The sequence below is a fragment of the Triturus cristatus genome, chromosome 7 (genome assembly GCF_964204655.1).
Source record: "Triturus cristatus chromosome 7, aTriCri1.1, whole genome shotgun sequence".
Classification (NCBI taxonomy): Eukaryota; Metazoa; Chordata; class Amphibia; order Caudata; family Salamandridae; genus Triturus; species Triturus cristatus.
In genome coordinates, this window is record NC_140590.1 from 284,690,154 (window position 1) to 284,706,100 (window position 15,947).

At 48.8% G+C, this 15,947-nt stretch overlaps 1 protein-coding gene across 1 annotated transcript; it reads right to left on the bottom strand.

The window, feature by feature from the left end:
- Positions 1 to 9,731: 9,731 nt before the first annotated feature.
- Positions 9,732 to 15,221, bottom strand: LOC146809438 (ferritin light chain, oocyte isoform-like). Its single transcript, XM_085616288.1, has 4 exons — positions 14,997 to 15,221; positions 11,672 to 11,818; positions 10,270 to 10,395; positions 9,732 to 10,008 (listed from the first exon to the last, which is right to left on the bottom strand). Exons 1-4 carry the CDS (start codon positions 15,096 to 15,098, stop codon positions 9,850 to 9,852), a joined length of 534 nt encoding a protein of 177 aa, XP_085472414.1. The 5' UTR covers positions 15,099 to 15,221; the 3' UTR covers positions 9,732 to 9,849.
- Between the last annotated feature and the right edge of the window lie 726 nt (positions 15,222 to 15,947).

The following is a 15,947-nucleotide window of genomic DNA, read 5'->3' on the forward strand; positions in this document are numbered from 1 at the left end:
CTGGTCTGTCGACCTATGGGTCCCTGAGAAGGGAACTTTAACTTTCAGTGGGCTTACCTGGTTGCTCCAGACATGCCCCTACTCTCCATCGCTTGGAGAGTCCCCAGGACCTTGCTGGTCCTCAACAAAGCATTTTTTCTCTGACCATATGCGTTGCAGTTGCCAAGGCGTGTTGCTCTCCATCCAGACACTGACCCCCCCCCCACCAGACATCCTTCGTGGGACAGCTTGCTTGTGGACTTTGGTCATAGACGACATCTCCTGGTCCCCGTGGCTGCAGAGTCAAGCTTCACCTCATCTCACCTGAAACGCCCGACATTGGTGGGCTTTCATCTATCGTGCACCTGGTCACTGTGAAGTGACCCAGACTCTGTCCCCTCTGCTTTCAGGTTCTTCTCAGCTCTGATTCAGGCTTGGATCACACCAGACACTTATCTTCCCGGCAGCAGCACTTTGCAGCATCACGCCATTGAAAACGACAGATTCCCGACACCATTTGACACCTATGCACCTGGGTTAGGTAACACGAGTACTCCGGTGCTCACATGGGTGCTGGCCTTAGAACCTTCTAAGTTTGAAAGGGTTTGCTCAAAGTCCTCTCCTAAGGGTCCTTAATCTTTAAAATTCCAACCGCGACTTTCCCATAGGATTGTAGGGAGCTTGCTGCTCTGTTCTCACTAAGTGGGTCCCCTGTGTCACTAACTCACACCTACCTGGGGTCCCAGCGATTCTACGTGCTCTAGGCACTGTGTCTAGTCAAGTCGTGGTTGGTATACCACTTTCCTAATATATGGTTTGGTCTCCCCCTGGAGCCCACTGTGTACTGTTTAGTGCTTTAATGTTGTGTATCTTGATCTCTAATCTCATAAAGAGGTTAGTAGAGTGTTTAGAAATAAATACATATATTTTATATATACCTTGTGTGGTTCTCCTTTCATTTGGTCATTCAGGCGGTTATAATCTGGTAAACACCGCTGCTTTACATTCCTTCGAGACTTCGCCTGAAGGCTGCTCTCCATAGATACCACTAGGATAGCTTTCAATAAAGGTAGTCTTTAACATCACCAATAAGGTTCATTTGGACTGGTGCAAGGTGCCCACTATAACTAGTGGACAGCATATACCAGGCCAAAATTCACTGGTACATTAAAGCCAGACCTGCTGGCTTTGCCAAAAGAAATTTCAGATATCTAGTTCTCCTTGTTTGTAATTAGGCAGAGTGGTCATTTGAGATATAGAACCTGCAGGAATATTTAAAACAGACATTGACAAAAGCTATAATGCTTCAATTTTCTTACTTTGCCAATGCTGTTAAGCACGGGCTTTTTCCCCCCTCCACTATCCTTCTCAATCCAAATAACTAACATATCCACCACTCAAATTACTTTCATATTTTACTATACTAATTCACCACCAATCCTTTATGGGTTCCAGAGTAGCGTGCTACTCGCTGAAAAAGGTAAAAGAAAAAGTAATTGCCACTGTTAATCGACAAAAAGTGAGGTGAATGTACAGTGATGCACATACTACATCTGCCCTGGCATGATGCCATTTGCAGGCACACCTCAACATGCATGTATACATTAAAGCAGCCATTTTGTTTGCTTTTAATTTAATGTTCAAAGATGGCAAATGCCATCTTGTAGCTGGTGCACTTTTTAAAACTTTCATTTACAAAGTAAATTTTGTTCCTACAAAAGGAGCAGACCAGCATCAAATTATAGCTACCGGGGGCTCCAGAAAAATACGCATTGGCAATGCCAATTGGTTTGGCTAATGAAAGTGCCTCATGCCAATGAAGGGATTAGGCACTCAATGAGTCAATCAAAAATAAGTTTATTATGAACAACTGGTCTTTAAACTACATATATCATAAAAACAGCTAAAATTACAATAATTAAGGTTTGTAAAAGTACCTAAAACCAAAAGTTCATTATTTCTCATTAGATTTTTGTTACTCATCTTTGAACTCATGCATCCATTGATCCATCCACTTACATTATTTCATGCACCCTCTGAAAACCACAATAAAATATACAAACAACAACTTATGCAAGATAAAAAAAACGCAATAAAAGTAGGGTGGGGAAAAACTCACTGCCATCTAAACACAGTAGGCTTATGCTTGTAATAAAACAAAGCATACCAATGGGTGCCAGTCTTCCAGAGGTATTCTAGTCTATCGTGTTAAAGTTCCAGCATGGGCGCCATCTTGGAATAGTATCCCATATTACACTGACAACAGCTTGCCATAGTGGTCTGATTTAAGGAAGTGGCCGTATCGGATGCAGCACACTGCAGACGAAATGAACAGCAAGCTACCAATTAGCATTGCTTCTAGAGATCTAGTATCCTCTTGCGCTGGGTCGGATTGGGAAGTCTGGTATTTGACCGAAGCCTAATACCAGCTATAAGCCAGTTTTTTTGCTCCCTTTACTTTTGTCAGAGTTGGGATCAGCTGGTGATGCTTCTCTGGACTTGAGGCTACAGCAGCCCCTCAACCTTGCACAGCCTGTCTGCCGGACCACTGTCACATACTGAATGACAATCTGCCAAATCAAGCAGCCACAGCATGGTGTACCTCCTCCACCCCATCCTTAGGGCAGGACGGGGAGGGCTCAACATGAGAGATGCTTCTTCTATGCAGTAGCGTTCATGCTCCCCTCACAAGCAGGAGCAGCTCCCTGTTGAGCAGAGGAATGTCGCCCCACTGAAATGCCACCAGAGACAAAAACTAAAATGGTAGTGAAGGTAATTAGCATTTTATTTTTCTCCACCCTATCCCGAATGGTGTCAGGGTGTGGCTGCTGCTGACTGGCAGCAGGGCGCAGTCAGTTTAAAGTGCACGTCCTTTAGGCCAGCCCTCAAGACTGCTGGGTTAGAGAAAGCAAAAGCCGCTAGTGCTCTGAGCGCTGATAGAAAGCGCTCCCAACAATCCTGGCACTGCTCTCATGCTGGTGAGAGCAGCTCTAGGATTGGCTTGGGAGTTCGGAGCCAGCCTGCCACGTGGAGAGAAGACCATCGAGGAGAAGTCGCACTTGCAGGTAAGTGGGTTTAATGTACTTATTTTTTATGTCCAACCTGCTCACCACACTCAGGACATGCCAGCTGCCACTGCTTCACAAGTGACCCTTGACCTCCTGGTAGGCCGCTCCCCCCCCCCCCCCGCTGCAGCTCCGTCTGCACCCCCGCTGTCGCTGCTGCTGCCTCTGAATTTGAGGCCCTCCTCCGCCCGCAGGCTTCCACCTGCGCCTCATCCCTGGTGGCCAGTGGTGGCCTAAGGTTTATTTTCATTGCTGCCTGTTGCCTTGTGCCTGCATCTGTCTGTGCCCCCTGCCCCTGCTTTGCTCCATTACTTTGTGCCTGTATCTGTTGCCCGCTGCTTTGCTCTGTGCCCCTTTTTATTTTTTACCCCTCGCCAACGTCTGTGCCTCGGTTCTTGTACCCCTGTGCTGACTGTGCCCTGTGCCCCTTTGTTTTTGTACCCTTTGTTCTTCTGTGCCCCGTGCCGGTATCCCGTCCTCCGTCCCTGCCGCTGCCGCCCCTGCGGCCTCGCCACACCAGTCTCTCGCCTCCCAGCTGCTCTCCACATCCCCACATATGGCGGCCGCTTCGGACATGCACATTGGGCGTGCCTAAGGCACACCCATCTGTGCCAGTCCACGCTTGGACCGCGCCCAGCGCTAGAACCCCTGGCTCCCGCACCTGCCAGGAAGACCGCCTCTGCTACGACGCCAACACCCTCGTCGCTCTCAACCCAGTAAGGACCCACACCTGCTGCAAGCCTGCCCCGAGGCGCACCCACAGCCCCTTCAACGCCAAGACACCTGCCACGATAGAACCCAACCAGCTTAGGTGCATCCTGCTCAACACCCGCTCCGCACACAAACACGCCATCGAACCCTGGGACCTCCGACACCACATCACCAGACGTCGCCTTCCTGACCAAAACTTGGATGAACGAAACCTCACCAGACATCGCCATAGCCATCGCAGTCGGGTACAAGATCACCCGCAGAGACTGCACCAACAAGGCCGGAGGAGGAATCGCCATAGTCCACAAAAACACCATCAACGTATCAACTAACGCAAACGACGCCCTCAGCACCGCCAAACACATACACTTCCAGATCCACACAGACACCAAGCCACCCCCAAAAAAGGGGCACTCATCTACAGACCGCCAGGACCCCGGCCTCAATTCTGCGACTCCATCGCCGACCTCATCAGCATGCACACGCTGACCAACTACATCCTCCTCAGAGACCTGAACTACCACCTGGAGAACAACATCAATTCCTCCACCCCGATCGATAATCTCGCCAACCTCTGATTGAAACTGCTCGTTACGATGCAAACCCACATCGCGGGTCACACACTAGATGCCATCTTCTCAAGCCCCCACGTCACCTTCAGCCACACCTCCGAACTCACCTGGACAGACCACCACTGCATCCACTTCTCCTTCCGAAAACCCCTCACACCACCGCTCCCTACAGACCCCAGACGCTGCTGGAGCAAAGTCTCCCAAGAACTACAGACAAACCTTGCGCTCAACCCTCCGACGAACCCCAACAACCCAGATGAAGGTAGACTCACCCTTGAACACTGGATGAACGACTGCGCCAACAGTCGCCCCACTGAAAAACCCCACCAGCAGAGACACCAGCAGAAGTCAGCTGGTTCACCCCGGAACTCCTTGACTCAAAACGCACCTGCCGGAAACTGGAAAACATGGCACAGCGACAAGATGCCAGACAGCTGTGCCGCCAACAAAAACCCCATCTGCAACCACCACCACCTCATCAGGACCACCAAAAGGACCTCCTACTCAGGCCGCCTTGACAACAACGCACACAACAGCAAGGAGCTCTTCACCATCGTGAAGGTAGTCTCCAACCCCAGCTCCGCCATCCCACCCTTGCAAGCCCTGTGCGACTCCCTCGCCGCCTTCTTCCACCGGAAAATCACTGACATCCATGACCGCTTCAGACCCCGGATGGCCCCTGTCGACCACACTGCACCCCACCGCCCACAACACCCTGGGCCAACGTGAGCATCAAGGACACAAGACCATGGGAACAATCCACTCCGGATCCCTGTCCAACCCTCTCCCACACCACATCAACAAAGCCAGCAATTCCATCGCACCTCACCTGCACAAAATAATCAACCTCTCCTTCGAGACCGCCACCTTCCCTGAGAACTGGAAGCATGCAGAGATCAACGCCCTACTGAAGAAACCCAAGGTGGATCCGAGAGACCTCAAGAAGTTCCGGCCCATCACCCTGCTTCTGTTCCCAGCAAATGTCAGAGAAGATAGTAAACACCCAGCTCACCCGCCACATCAAAAACATCCTGGACCAGTCCCAATCAGGATTCCGCAGCAACCACAGCACTGAGACCGCCCTCATCGCCACCACAGATTACATCAGGATCCTGCTGGACAACGGCCCTCATCCTCCTGGACCTCTCCGCCACCTTCGACAGTTTACCACCGCACACTACGCTCGTGCCTCCACGACACAGGGATCCGAGACATTGCCCTGGACTGGGCCACCCCCTTCCTCTCCGGCAGAATTCATAGAGTCCGCCTCCCCTGTACCGATCGGATGCCTCCGAGATCTGCAGCGTCCCTCAGGGTTCTCCCCTCAGCTGTTCATCGTCTACATGGCTCCACTGGCACGCATCGCCCGACAACACTACCTCAACATAATCTCCTATGCCGACAACACTCAGCTGATCCTCTCCCTCACCAAGGACCCCCTCACTGCCAAATCCAACCTCCACCTGGGAATGAAGGCCGTCGCAGACTGGATGGAGGACAGCTGCCTCAAACTGAACACAGACAAGACGGAAATACTCATCCTCGGGTCCAACCCCTCCGCCTGGGACAACTCCTGGTGGCCCACGTCACTGGGGTCCCCCCGGCACCCACAGACTACGCACGCAACCTGGGAGTCATCCTAGACTCAAAACTCTCCATGGCCAAACAAGTAAACGCAGTCTCCTCCACCTGCTTCAACACCCTCCGCAAGATCTACAGATAGATCCCGACAAACACAAGGAAGACTGTCACCCAGGCCCTAGTCCGCAGCAGACTACTACAGAACCGCCCTCTACACCGGAGCCTCGGCCAAGCTCATCAACAGACTATAGAGAATCCAGAACGCCTCTGCATGCCTGATCCTCGATGTCCCATGCCACGACCACATCACCCCCCACCTGAGGAACCTGCACTGGCTCCCAGTCGACAAGAGAATCTCCTTCAAGCTCCTGATCCATGCACACAAATGGGGGGGGGGGTAATGAAGAAAAACTAACTTACCTTTCTGCCAGGTCCCGCATCTTCTCTGCTGCTGTTTTCCTGCCTCCAACAGGCACAGGAAGCAAGGCTCCCTCCCCTAAGCCAATCACACTACATGCAGTGGTGATTGGTTGGACGGCACCCAGCCAGGGGCTTATGAGCTGGGGGATGTTCTCCATGCAGGCTGCAAGAGAAGGGCAGAGTGCCTGATTTGGGCGGCCCAAGCAAATGGTCAATGCACACTCACGAGTGGGCACACCACTCAACCCTGCTCAGAGAGCAGAGCAGCCCCACCCACAACACAAAAATAAAATGGTAATACCCCACCCACAACACAAAAATAAAATGGTAATATCTAAAAGTTAATACCATTTTATGTTTCTGCTTCTCGCACTGCGAGAAATCAGTCGGGTGACGCTCCGTCATAGCAGAGGAGCCACCCCAGTCTATTCATCTCAATAGGTGTAGTACTCAGTCAAATGACTGGTGTGCAACTCATTGTGAGTTTGCAACACCAGTTCATGGGTTAGATATTCTTGTCATGTGAAGGGAGATATGAAATCCCATTCAAGATGTTATTTGTATTTAATGGCTTTGAATGTTCCTATGGAGCTGGAACTAAAATGCTTCTCTTGCCTGGTTTGGTTACTTTACCTTGTCTTATTTGAAAGGGAAAAGTGTCTTTTCGGCAAGCTCCCAATCTCCTATGCACAGACTTCCCATACATGAGGGCACCTAGATGTTATTCGAAGGAGGAAAAAAGTAAAAAATGCATTTTGTTATGGTCGAAAGTGTATGGATATTTGGAAATGGAGCGATAAAGATACGATGTGAGGTGAGGTGATTATCTTCCTTTTGCCCAGGAATGATCAGAGCCCAATGCCAGGAGGGCATGGGCAAAGTGATAATCATGGACCTGAAGATTTGTCCAGAGACCAGGGGTGAGAGAGGGGAATAATGAGTCCTGTCTTCTCTTACTGACTAACCTAGAGAGGGCTTTTATAGAAACATTGTCCCAAAATGTTCCCATACTAATTAAGCAATGCTTCTTTAACGGTCACAATCCACAAGTGTGGGTCACTTTTTGGGTGCCTGGGCCCATTTTGGTCCCAATCCGACTGCTCTTAAGATAATGAGAAGAAGAAATGTAAGAGAACCTATAAAAGGAGAAGTGCAACTAAAGGACTGGCCAAGCAGCGCCCGACACCGGAGCACTCTTTCAGGTGGATGTACACGTGATCAGAAACTGTAGTCATTCACAGGGCAAGAGAGCAAATGACTGATGTAGGCTGAACCATTACCCTATACTCAAAGATAGGGACAGCGTAAATGAAAGATTAGTGTCTGTTCCAGCTTAAACTAAGCCTCATTTCCGCCTTTATTAAAACTGTTGCTGTCTAAAGGCAATATTGCATGGATGTTGGGATCCGCACTACCACTGTGCTAGGAAGCGGACTAGTGTATGCAGACAGAGCGTGGTGTATTAAAGTTGGGGTTGTCTGCATAAATGGTAGGGGGGGGGGGGACAATGAATATTGGTGAGAACTCACCACCTCCCTCTTTGCGGGTACCAATCTAGATTCTTGGGGGGGGTCAGAATTCTAGACCATGTTCAGCCCTGTGAACTTGTTGGGGTGGCTGGGAAGGGAATGTGATGAGAAATTGCCATTTTAATACCTATGCTTTATTGTTACGATACATGCAGCTTAATGTTACTGATTATCTTTACTGTCTGTCATATGCAATAAAGAAATTTTAAAATGGCTGCTGTATCATGATGTTCATTGTGGTACACATTTCTCGCTTGCCTGGTTCTGAAATTAAACATTCATGAGGAGATTAATTTGGCATGGCAACCAACGAGTACTGTAACCGATTTACATTAGCTGATTAAACTGGTACAGGAAACAAGCCAGGCTCCTCCAAGATGTTTGTTGCTCTGAAGTCCTCAGCACATCATGCGTCACTTAAAATTTACCTGTCTGGAATTAAACAATGAATGAGGGTTGCAGAGCCAAGGAAGAATCAAGATGCCACAGATAGAATAGACCAAAATGCCCCTAAAAGTTTCAAATGGGGCACCGCCAGACAAGCAGTAAGCAAAACAGTGTACTTTCACCAGCCTCCTAACCTGTGCTCGAAAGCTTAAGTGCTACTCCCTGCACAGCGGAAGGATACCATTGCTGTTGGTCTGGCATGCTTCAAGCAATGGGCTGCAGAATTTGTGATCACAAATCCGTGGGAATCATATTTAGAGATGCCTGAAGTTGGCCAGTTTTAGGTCATTCATACCTGAACGATTGAGCTGCCCAAGAGCTCCTCAGATATATTGGAAATCAAGAGCATTACTGTTGGCTTCACACTAGCCGGTTTTAGTCTAAAACGAGCATTGACAAAGACTGTTGACCCAGGCAAATTACTGCTCAGTTATGATTCCAAAAACAAGGGGCAGTGGATGTCTAATGCAACAGCTAGCTTGCTTACCCTTACTTGGAGGGATGTTCCATGAATCCACCCATTTGCCATCTAGACTGAACTGGTTATAGGCGTCCATGCAACAGTGATGCATAGACAAGCAGTTAACTTAGTAAATTTGTAGTTGACAGGGATAAATGATTACCCGAAACTATAGCGACAGGAGGGGGCCAGCAGAAGGATAATTAGTACAAGAAATACATACGCTTTTCAGCCTGAAACTACATGAACTTGTTATTAGCAAGCCTGGATAATGGGAGGCTGGGGTACAGAGTACACTGTTCGCCTAGCAAAGGCTTGTGATGGATTGAAGGGGAGCAAGGCTAGTTCTCATGGTAGAGTTCTAAATGTGTTATGAGTAGGGTGTGTATCTCTTGCACTTTAATTGAAAGTAAAAGGGCCCTAGTGAGTGTGGCATGCATGCCAGTCTGCTACTGTGTTAATTTCAGCATACAGGTACGTTAAGGCAGAGTTTCAGGCAGGGTTGGGGGAGGGGGGGGCGGGAGAAATAAAGGCATTGATAACTTCCAATAGGCAAAACAAATGTATACAAGCCACCATTGCTACCTTGGGCCATCAATGCTTTCCATGCAAACGGTTGAGACTCCTGAACGCAACCCCCTTCAGCATTCCCAAGGGCCCATAGGCACCCCAAGAACTCCGGCACTGGAAGTGATTGCAATAGACAACGGAGCTGGGAATTTCCAGAACTCCGACACAACTGTAATATGAGTCCACCCACTGGGGCGGTGAGCATTCTACCCCTCAATACAATCCGAAATGAAGGACTTCAGTGGCAACACAAAGTTCCCACATCCATGTCTATCCCAACATGTTCGCAAAACACAAAATTAACTTAGCCGACACCTTGAGGAACTTTTAAACTCAAGTGACAAGTAGGAGCCATATGTCTTGCACACAAAAAAAGTCAGGATGGACACTGTTCATGCCAAATTAAAGATGTTTATTTAGTTAAATCAGTCCTACGGTCTCCGCCAACATGTTCCAGTTGTAGTGCTGGTAGCAAAGCATTCAACCCCACAGGAAAGCAGTCACCATGACAGCACCTAGTCGCTGTCCTCATCTAGGGTCAGCTTGTCGAAGAGGTACTCTCCCATGCCCACCTCCGCAGCCTTGACACGCTTCAGGTTGGTCAGGTGGTGGCCCAGCTTCTTGATGAGCTTCACCTCCTCCTCTAGGTAGTGGCTCTCCAGAAAATCGCACATCTGCAAGGGAAAGGGTGGTCAGAGGCATCGTTTTCAGGCCAAATGCTTATCAAAAGGCTGCGTTATTCCACATCTCCATCATCTCAAGGCCATCAACGAACTCAAGAACTTAAAGGTGCAGCAAGCCGGCCATAGATCAAAGTCTACAATCCCCGAGAGGGCAGCTCCGCTTCACAGTTTAAACTACTAAATCAAAAACCCCTTCTCAAGCCCCATAGTCTGCATTCCCCTGGCCACCCCACGCTGGGCACTTGTACTTACATGGGGGTCTGTGTGATCGGTGGAGACCTTGTGCAGATCCAACAGGGCCTGGTTGACTGTCTTTTCTAGCTTCAGAGCGTACTCCATGGCTTGGGTGCCGTTGCCCCACTCGTCTGCTTCTGGTTTCTGCACGCAAGAGAAATTAGGTCAAGCCATCTCAGTGCCCAGTACAACACAGCCAAGCTTTAGAACAGTCCCCACCAGTAGCCACCCAGCTGTCACAGGTAAGCGCCAGCAATAACCTTAATACTAAGTCTGAACTGGCTTGAAAGCTCCTGAATAGAGGGCAACAAACCATATTCAGACTTCATTCTAGGATTTAATTAATGCAAGACACCAGAGGCAGCATATTTGGGAGCATTAACTTGGATTAACCGATTTTTAGTTTTGAAGTCCCTGGTGTCATTTCTAGGACATTCTGCTGCTCATTTTGGCAGATAGGGACATTGTGCACAAGACATGCCCGACAAGGGCACATGCGGCCCACCAACTGTGGTAGGCAGTCCATAGATAGACATGCCCGACAAGGGCACATGCTGCCCACCAACTGTGGTAGGCAGTCCATAGATTAGCATACAGCTAGTGTGTTATTCCTTTTAACAAGGGAACTACAGTTTATAAAAGACATGGCAAAAATATTTGAGACAGCCAATCACAGAATGCGATGCAGGTTTACTCCTTAGTCCCTCTCCCTTCAAATTCAACTCACAAGTCATAGTCACTAATTCTAGGTAGTGTAATGTTTAAGGCAAGGGTTGCTTGGGGCAGGGGCCCATACTAGACATAAGTAGCACCACTCAGGAAGGCAAAGCTGCATGTCACATGTCCTCTCAGGCCGACCCATCTCAGCTAAAGGAACCTAGTTCTAACAAGGTGGCTGCACACCCTTTGTGGTCAATGTAGCTGATGAATGCAGACCCTGCCTTTAGGAGGTGGTTTGTAGCAAGGATGTTGGATGGGTCTAGTCCCTGCTATTCTTGGGGGTGCAAGTGTGTCGGGGAGGGCCTAGAGAACAGGGACCTGCTTTAACTTAAGGATGAACTGCCGGTTAGCAGTAAAAGGCATACATTTCATGGCCCTGTATTAGGTGCCATTGCTGAGCACCTGCAATCACCAGCACAAATTAAGAACCAGTGAGAACATGTTGAGAGGTATGAGTAATGTTGCGCTAGCACTGTCAACACCTAGCTACACTTCAGCTTTGGGCCACCTGAAAATTAAGATTAGTCATGTTAGAACATGTGCTCTGTTAAGTAAACCATAAGAGATTTGTGGACTATGCAATCTGCACATTTTCTGCGATGAGGAAATCTATCTGATTTAACTGCTGCATTGACAGCACCTGGGCATTACAGGGTGTTTAAATAGCCCTCAAAGTGACAGCTGGTGAAGTAATACCCACCTTTACATCCTGTAGCACCACGCGCCCACCACGCTTGTTTTGGAACTTCAGCAACTTTTCAGAGTGCTCCCGCTTCTTCTCAGACTGTTTCCGAAAGAACTTTGAGAACCTGGCCAAAGCCAGGTCATCACGATCGAAGTAGTATCCCTGGGGGAAGAAAGTTAATGAGATGATACCAAAGACAGGCATTTCTTGTGTACAAGATCCGAGTGTTACAGTGAATATTCTACATGGTCTATATCCGAACCAGGCAGGGCTGAACTTGGAGTAAACAAGTGTAAACACTGAAGTGCTGACCTCATCTCTAGGCTGAGCTAACAAAATCACCGGTCCAGCCACTGATGAAGTCATGGCTTAACAGAGGCCTTTGATTATAGTTCAGATAATGCCAAGCGATGATCTCACCAAAGCCAGAGAAAGACCTCAAGGGCCCCAGATCCAGGTGAGGACCGACTGCCCCAGCGCGACCCACAACCTTGGGTCCAGTGTTAAGAGGCTGCAGGACGATGCCTCCACAAGGGCTCCTGCCCCACTGCCATGAGCGACCAAGTGGTTTGAGCGCCCCAAGAGTTTCCGGTTTGTACCATTGTTGCTTAGGGCATGAACCCTCCGTGCCAGCCAGGGGAAGGGTTTTATCAGCTGAAGTGGCAGTAGTGAACAGAAGACAATGTGCTGAACATTGGGCACACATTGGTTTATTTTACACCTGTGGGTTTCTAAACTGATTAGTTTAGAAGGTGGCTGCAGGCAGTGGAGGTAAAAGTGGTTTCAGCAGAAATGGCTTGCAGCGCTGATGGACAGCTGTGCTGGAGGAAGGGTCAGCATTACCAATCACCAGCTGGCTTACAGGTGCTACAAAGTCAAGGCTGGCAGTGCGTGGAATAGTCTTTGGTCAGCACAGGATGTGTACAGAGGGTTAGCTGATGAGCAGTATCGGGCCCGGCATTCAGAGTACTGGGACCCCACTCGCCTCGGCTGCGTTTGGTCTGTAGCGAGCCAGGGACTTGCTCTCTGGCCCAAGGATAAATCAGTAATATTTAATTATAACACCTCCATATTCGTTTCGGATGAGTATCAAGTTATAAAGCATTCCTCTAGTCAAGATGTCTCAAGTTCTCCACAGTTATTTCCAACCCCCCCCCCCACACACACCCGCACCATAGTGTTTACTAATCTGCCTTTCGCCCAGACATCAACTACAGCCCCCAACGCCTCCCCCTCCACACGTGTGTAATCAGCAGCCGACGGGTAAACCACACCGAAAGGAGTCGTGGTCTCTGCTGAAAACGCAGCAGGCTGTTCAGACAGATAAGATGGGTGGGAAGGAAAAAAAACACCCAGACCCTAGGACAAGCAGCAAGGTATTCAGCCTAGAGGGGTTAGAGCCGGAATGGGGGGGGGGGGGGGGAGGGATACATGATAGAAGGGCTAAAATATCAGAAAGACGAAATCCAGAGAATTACAAGCGCTGCGGAACCATCTTCCCACCAGACACTGCTCCTGCAATCTTAGCCAAGTCCCTGTAAAGTGTACTCTCGAATTGCCATGTCACATAAGCAATGCACCGAGACAGGCTGTGCCTACCCAGTGGGTACCCTCCACCTCAAGAGTATGGATCTATGGTGTGCCACAACCAGAGCACCAGCAGAACCACAGCACCCCCTCACTCCATAGCCACTAGCCATAACCCTGGCCCCGTCAGGATGTGCCCTGGTGACAAACAGCGGTGGGCGTAAAGTATGCAATTTGTTGTGCAATTACAGCAAAAACTGCACAAGCACAGGGAGCGGAACCCAGCATTTAGTGCCTTTTTCTTAGCACAAAATGGACCGGAGGACGCATTTTGTGCTAAGAATATGCACTGAACGCAACAACCTCTCCTAGTTATCATGGTTTGGGCTCCAGCGGTAGGATTTGATCGAATTACTCCCAACTACGCAACCAGTCATAACCCCTTACTTTTTTTAGGCAATTTAGCATCTAAAGATGAAGACAACATTACTCCAGTGTAATTAACAATTCAGACAGGTCCACTAACAGGACCTGTACTCCCATGCCTAAACCAATCAAGATAAGCATGATAAAATACAACAACAAAACCGACGAGCCTCTGACCTACCTACAACAGAAATAACCCCCTAAATCCACCAAAGAGGGCACATGCGAAGGCAGACAAACCCATACAAGACCAGAATGCATCACACCAAAGCCAAGCACTGCATCACACCAAAGCCAAGCACCCTTCAACTCAGTGAAGCTACAAATCCCCCACTTGTCTAGTCCATCTGAAAGGCCCTCGCCCACCAGCACGCAAACCTACTCGCAACCCTCCACTGCAGGGTGCAGATGCTGGTAGAGTTCGAGTTCTCTCTAAACAGCCCCAGGAAGTGGCAAATTGTCAACCACCGAGAAGCACAAACTAAACGCACCGACTCCAAGACGTCATTTAGCAAGGGAGGCTACCTAGGGCAAATAAAGGCAGAAGAGATAGGTAGGACCGCAGTATGTACTAAGGTAGGTCATTTTTTAATTGTATGTTGAAAAATTCACAGGACAGTATTTCCGCATGTTGGCACTTTGAGCCATTAGTGTTCTACATTTAAATACGGAACTCAGTTTCATTTGATAATAGCGGTTCGTCTTCTCAGCTCAAGAGGTGGAAAATGTAACTTGCTCACCTACTTAGTAAGATAACGTGATCGCATGCAGATAAAACAGGGTTCAGAAAGCCCTTCGACCCAGTGTCTTAAATTGAGATGGCAGAAGGGTAAGGGTTTGGTTAGAGCTGGTAACTGCTCTCAGAGCTCAGACAAACTTCAATCCCCGTTTACCTGCCCGATCTTGTGCAGAGGTTCCTCACCCGTCAGAGCACTCAGCCATACAGACACCCAACCGCTCTCACGGGGGGTGGGGGAAGGAAAGAGGAGCTATATAGAATTCGATAAAAGGGATTTTGGGGTAATCGCCCAGCTATACACAGCCTAGGAAAATAGGTATTTTATACCACAACCCTGAAGTGCACCGGACACCAGAAAGGATAGTGTTACCATAGAGAATATGGTGTATACAATGCCCAAAATATAGAGGCTGTGGCGAGAAGTGAGTAAAATGATAAAGTAGGTTCTGCTACAAATATATATATATATATGTGTATGTCTGAGTTGAGGCAGAGTTAATTTACTATGCATGTGACTGAATCTACCCCAGCCTCACTAACATGCGCGAGAACTAACGCGCTTGACTCGTTAGGACCCAGGCAGTACAGGGGCTAGCCCTGCGGAGCAGCCAGAGTGCGGGTTGGCGCTATGGAACGGGCCGGACCTACCAGGGACAGGTAGACGTAGGAGGCCTGCAGCTGCAGGTTGACGATGCGGTTGACGCCGGCCTCGCTCTCCTGGTGGTAGTTGTGTCGAACCTGGGAACTCATGGCGACCTCGGCGCGAGCGGGCTCAGTCGGTGTCACGGGGTCCGGTAAAGCACCTGGTTCCGTTCAAACACTGTTGAAGCAGGAACTGGTTGCTCGACGTTTTACGTAATGTTTGATGTCTCTGAAATCATCCGGTCCGGGGGGCCTTTTTATATTGGTGTGCCGATGGCCACGCCCAGCATCTGCAGCCAATGGGAAGGGCCAGCACGCCGGCGGCTGCATCTCTAAGACTCAGCAAAACAACACAATTTGCTGAGTAAAGAGAATGGCCGTTAATAGCTAGGTGTGAGCGTACATTTTAACGGGATAGTAAACATAGAATTTGATAAGGAGCCATGGCCCATCCTGTTGCTGCCAAGTTAGCAAACTGCAAGTGTCATAAACTGCGACACCTTCAGCTTGTCTTGGTCTTGTTTGGGGGCGGGGGTGCTTACACTTCAAGTACAGGGGGCCACATTCAGACGTGTGAGTGTGGGGTTCGGGGTCCCTACATCCTTGATAGGAGGAGTCTGTTTTTGGACAGTACGTTGCAAATTGTAAATTGCCCTGGGTAGTAACATTGATTTCAGTATAACAGACTGTGACAATCTTTACAGTAGTTGAGAGTTCCAGGAATTTTAGCAGAACAAAAAGTTAATGTTGCATATAAGTATCTTTTAGGGTGTGGTATTTCTGTTTCTAATTCTATCTTCTTGCACAGTTAAGCATTATAAAACACATTGGGCCACGTGCATTCAAAATTCTTTTACAAGATATTAGGACGCCTTCGCTTACCTTTCTTCCCCAAGGTGTTTTTGAAAATGGGGCAAATGGTGCACTTATGTTTTATATTGTATATATTCGTAAAGT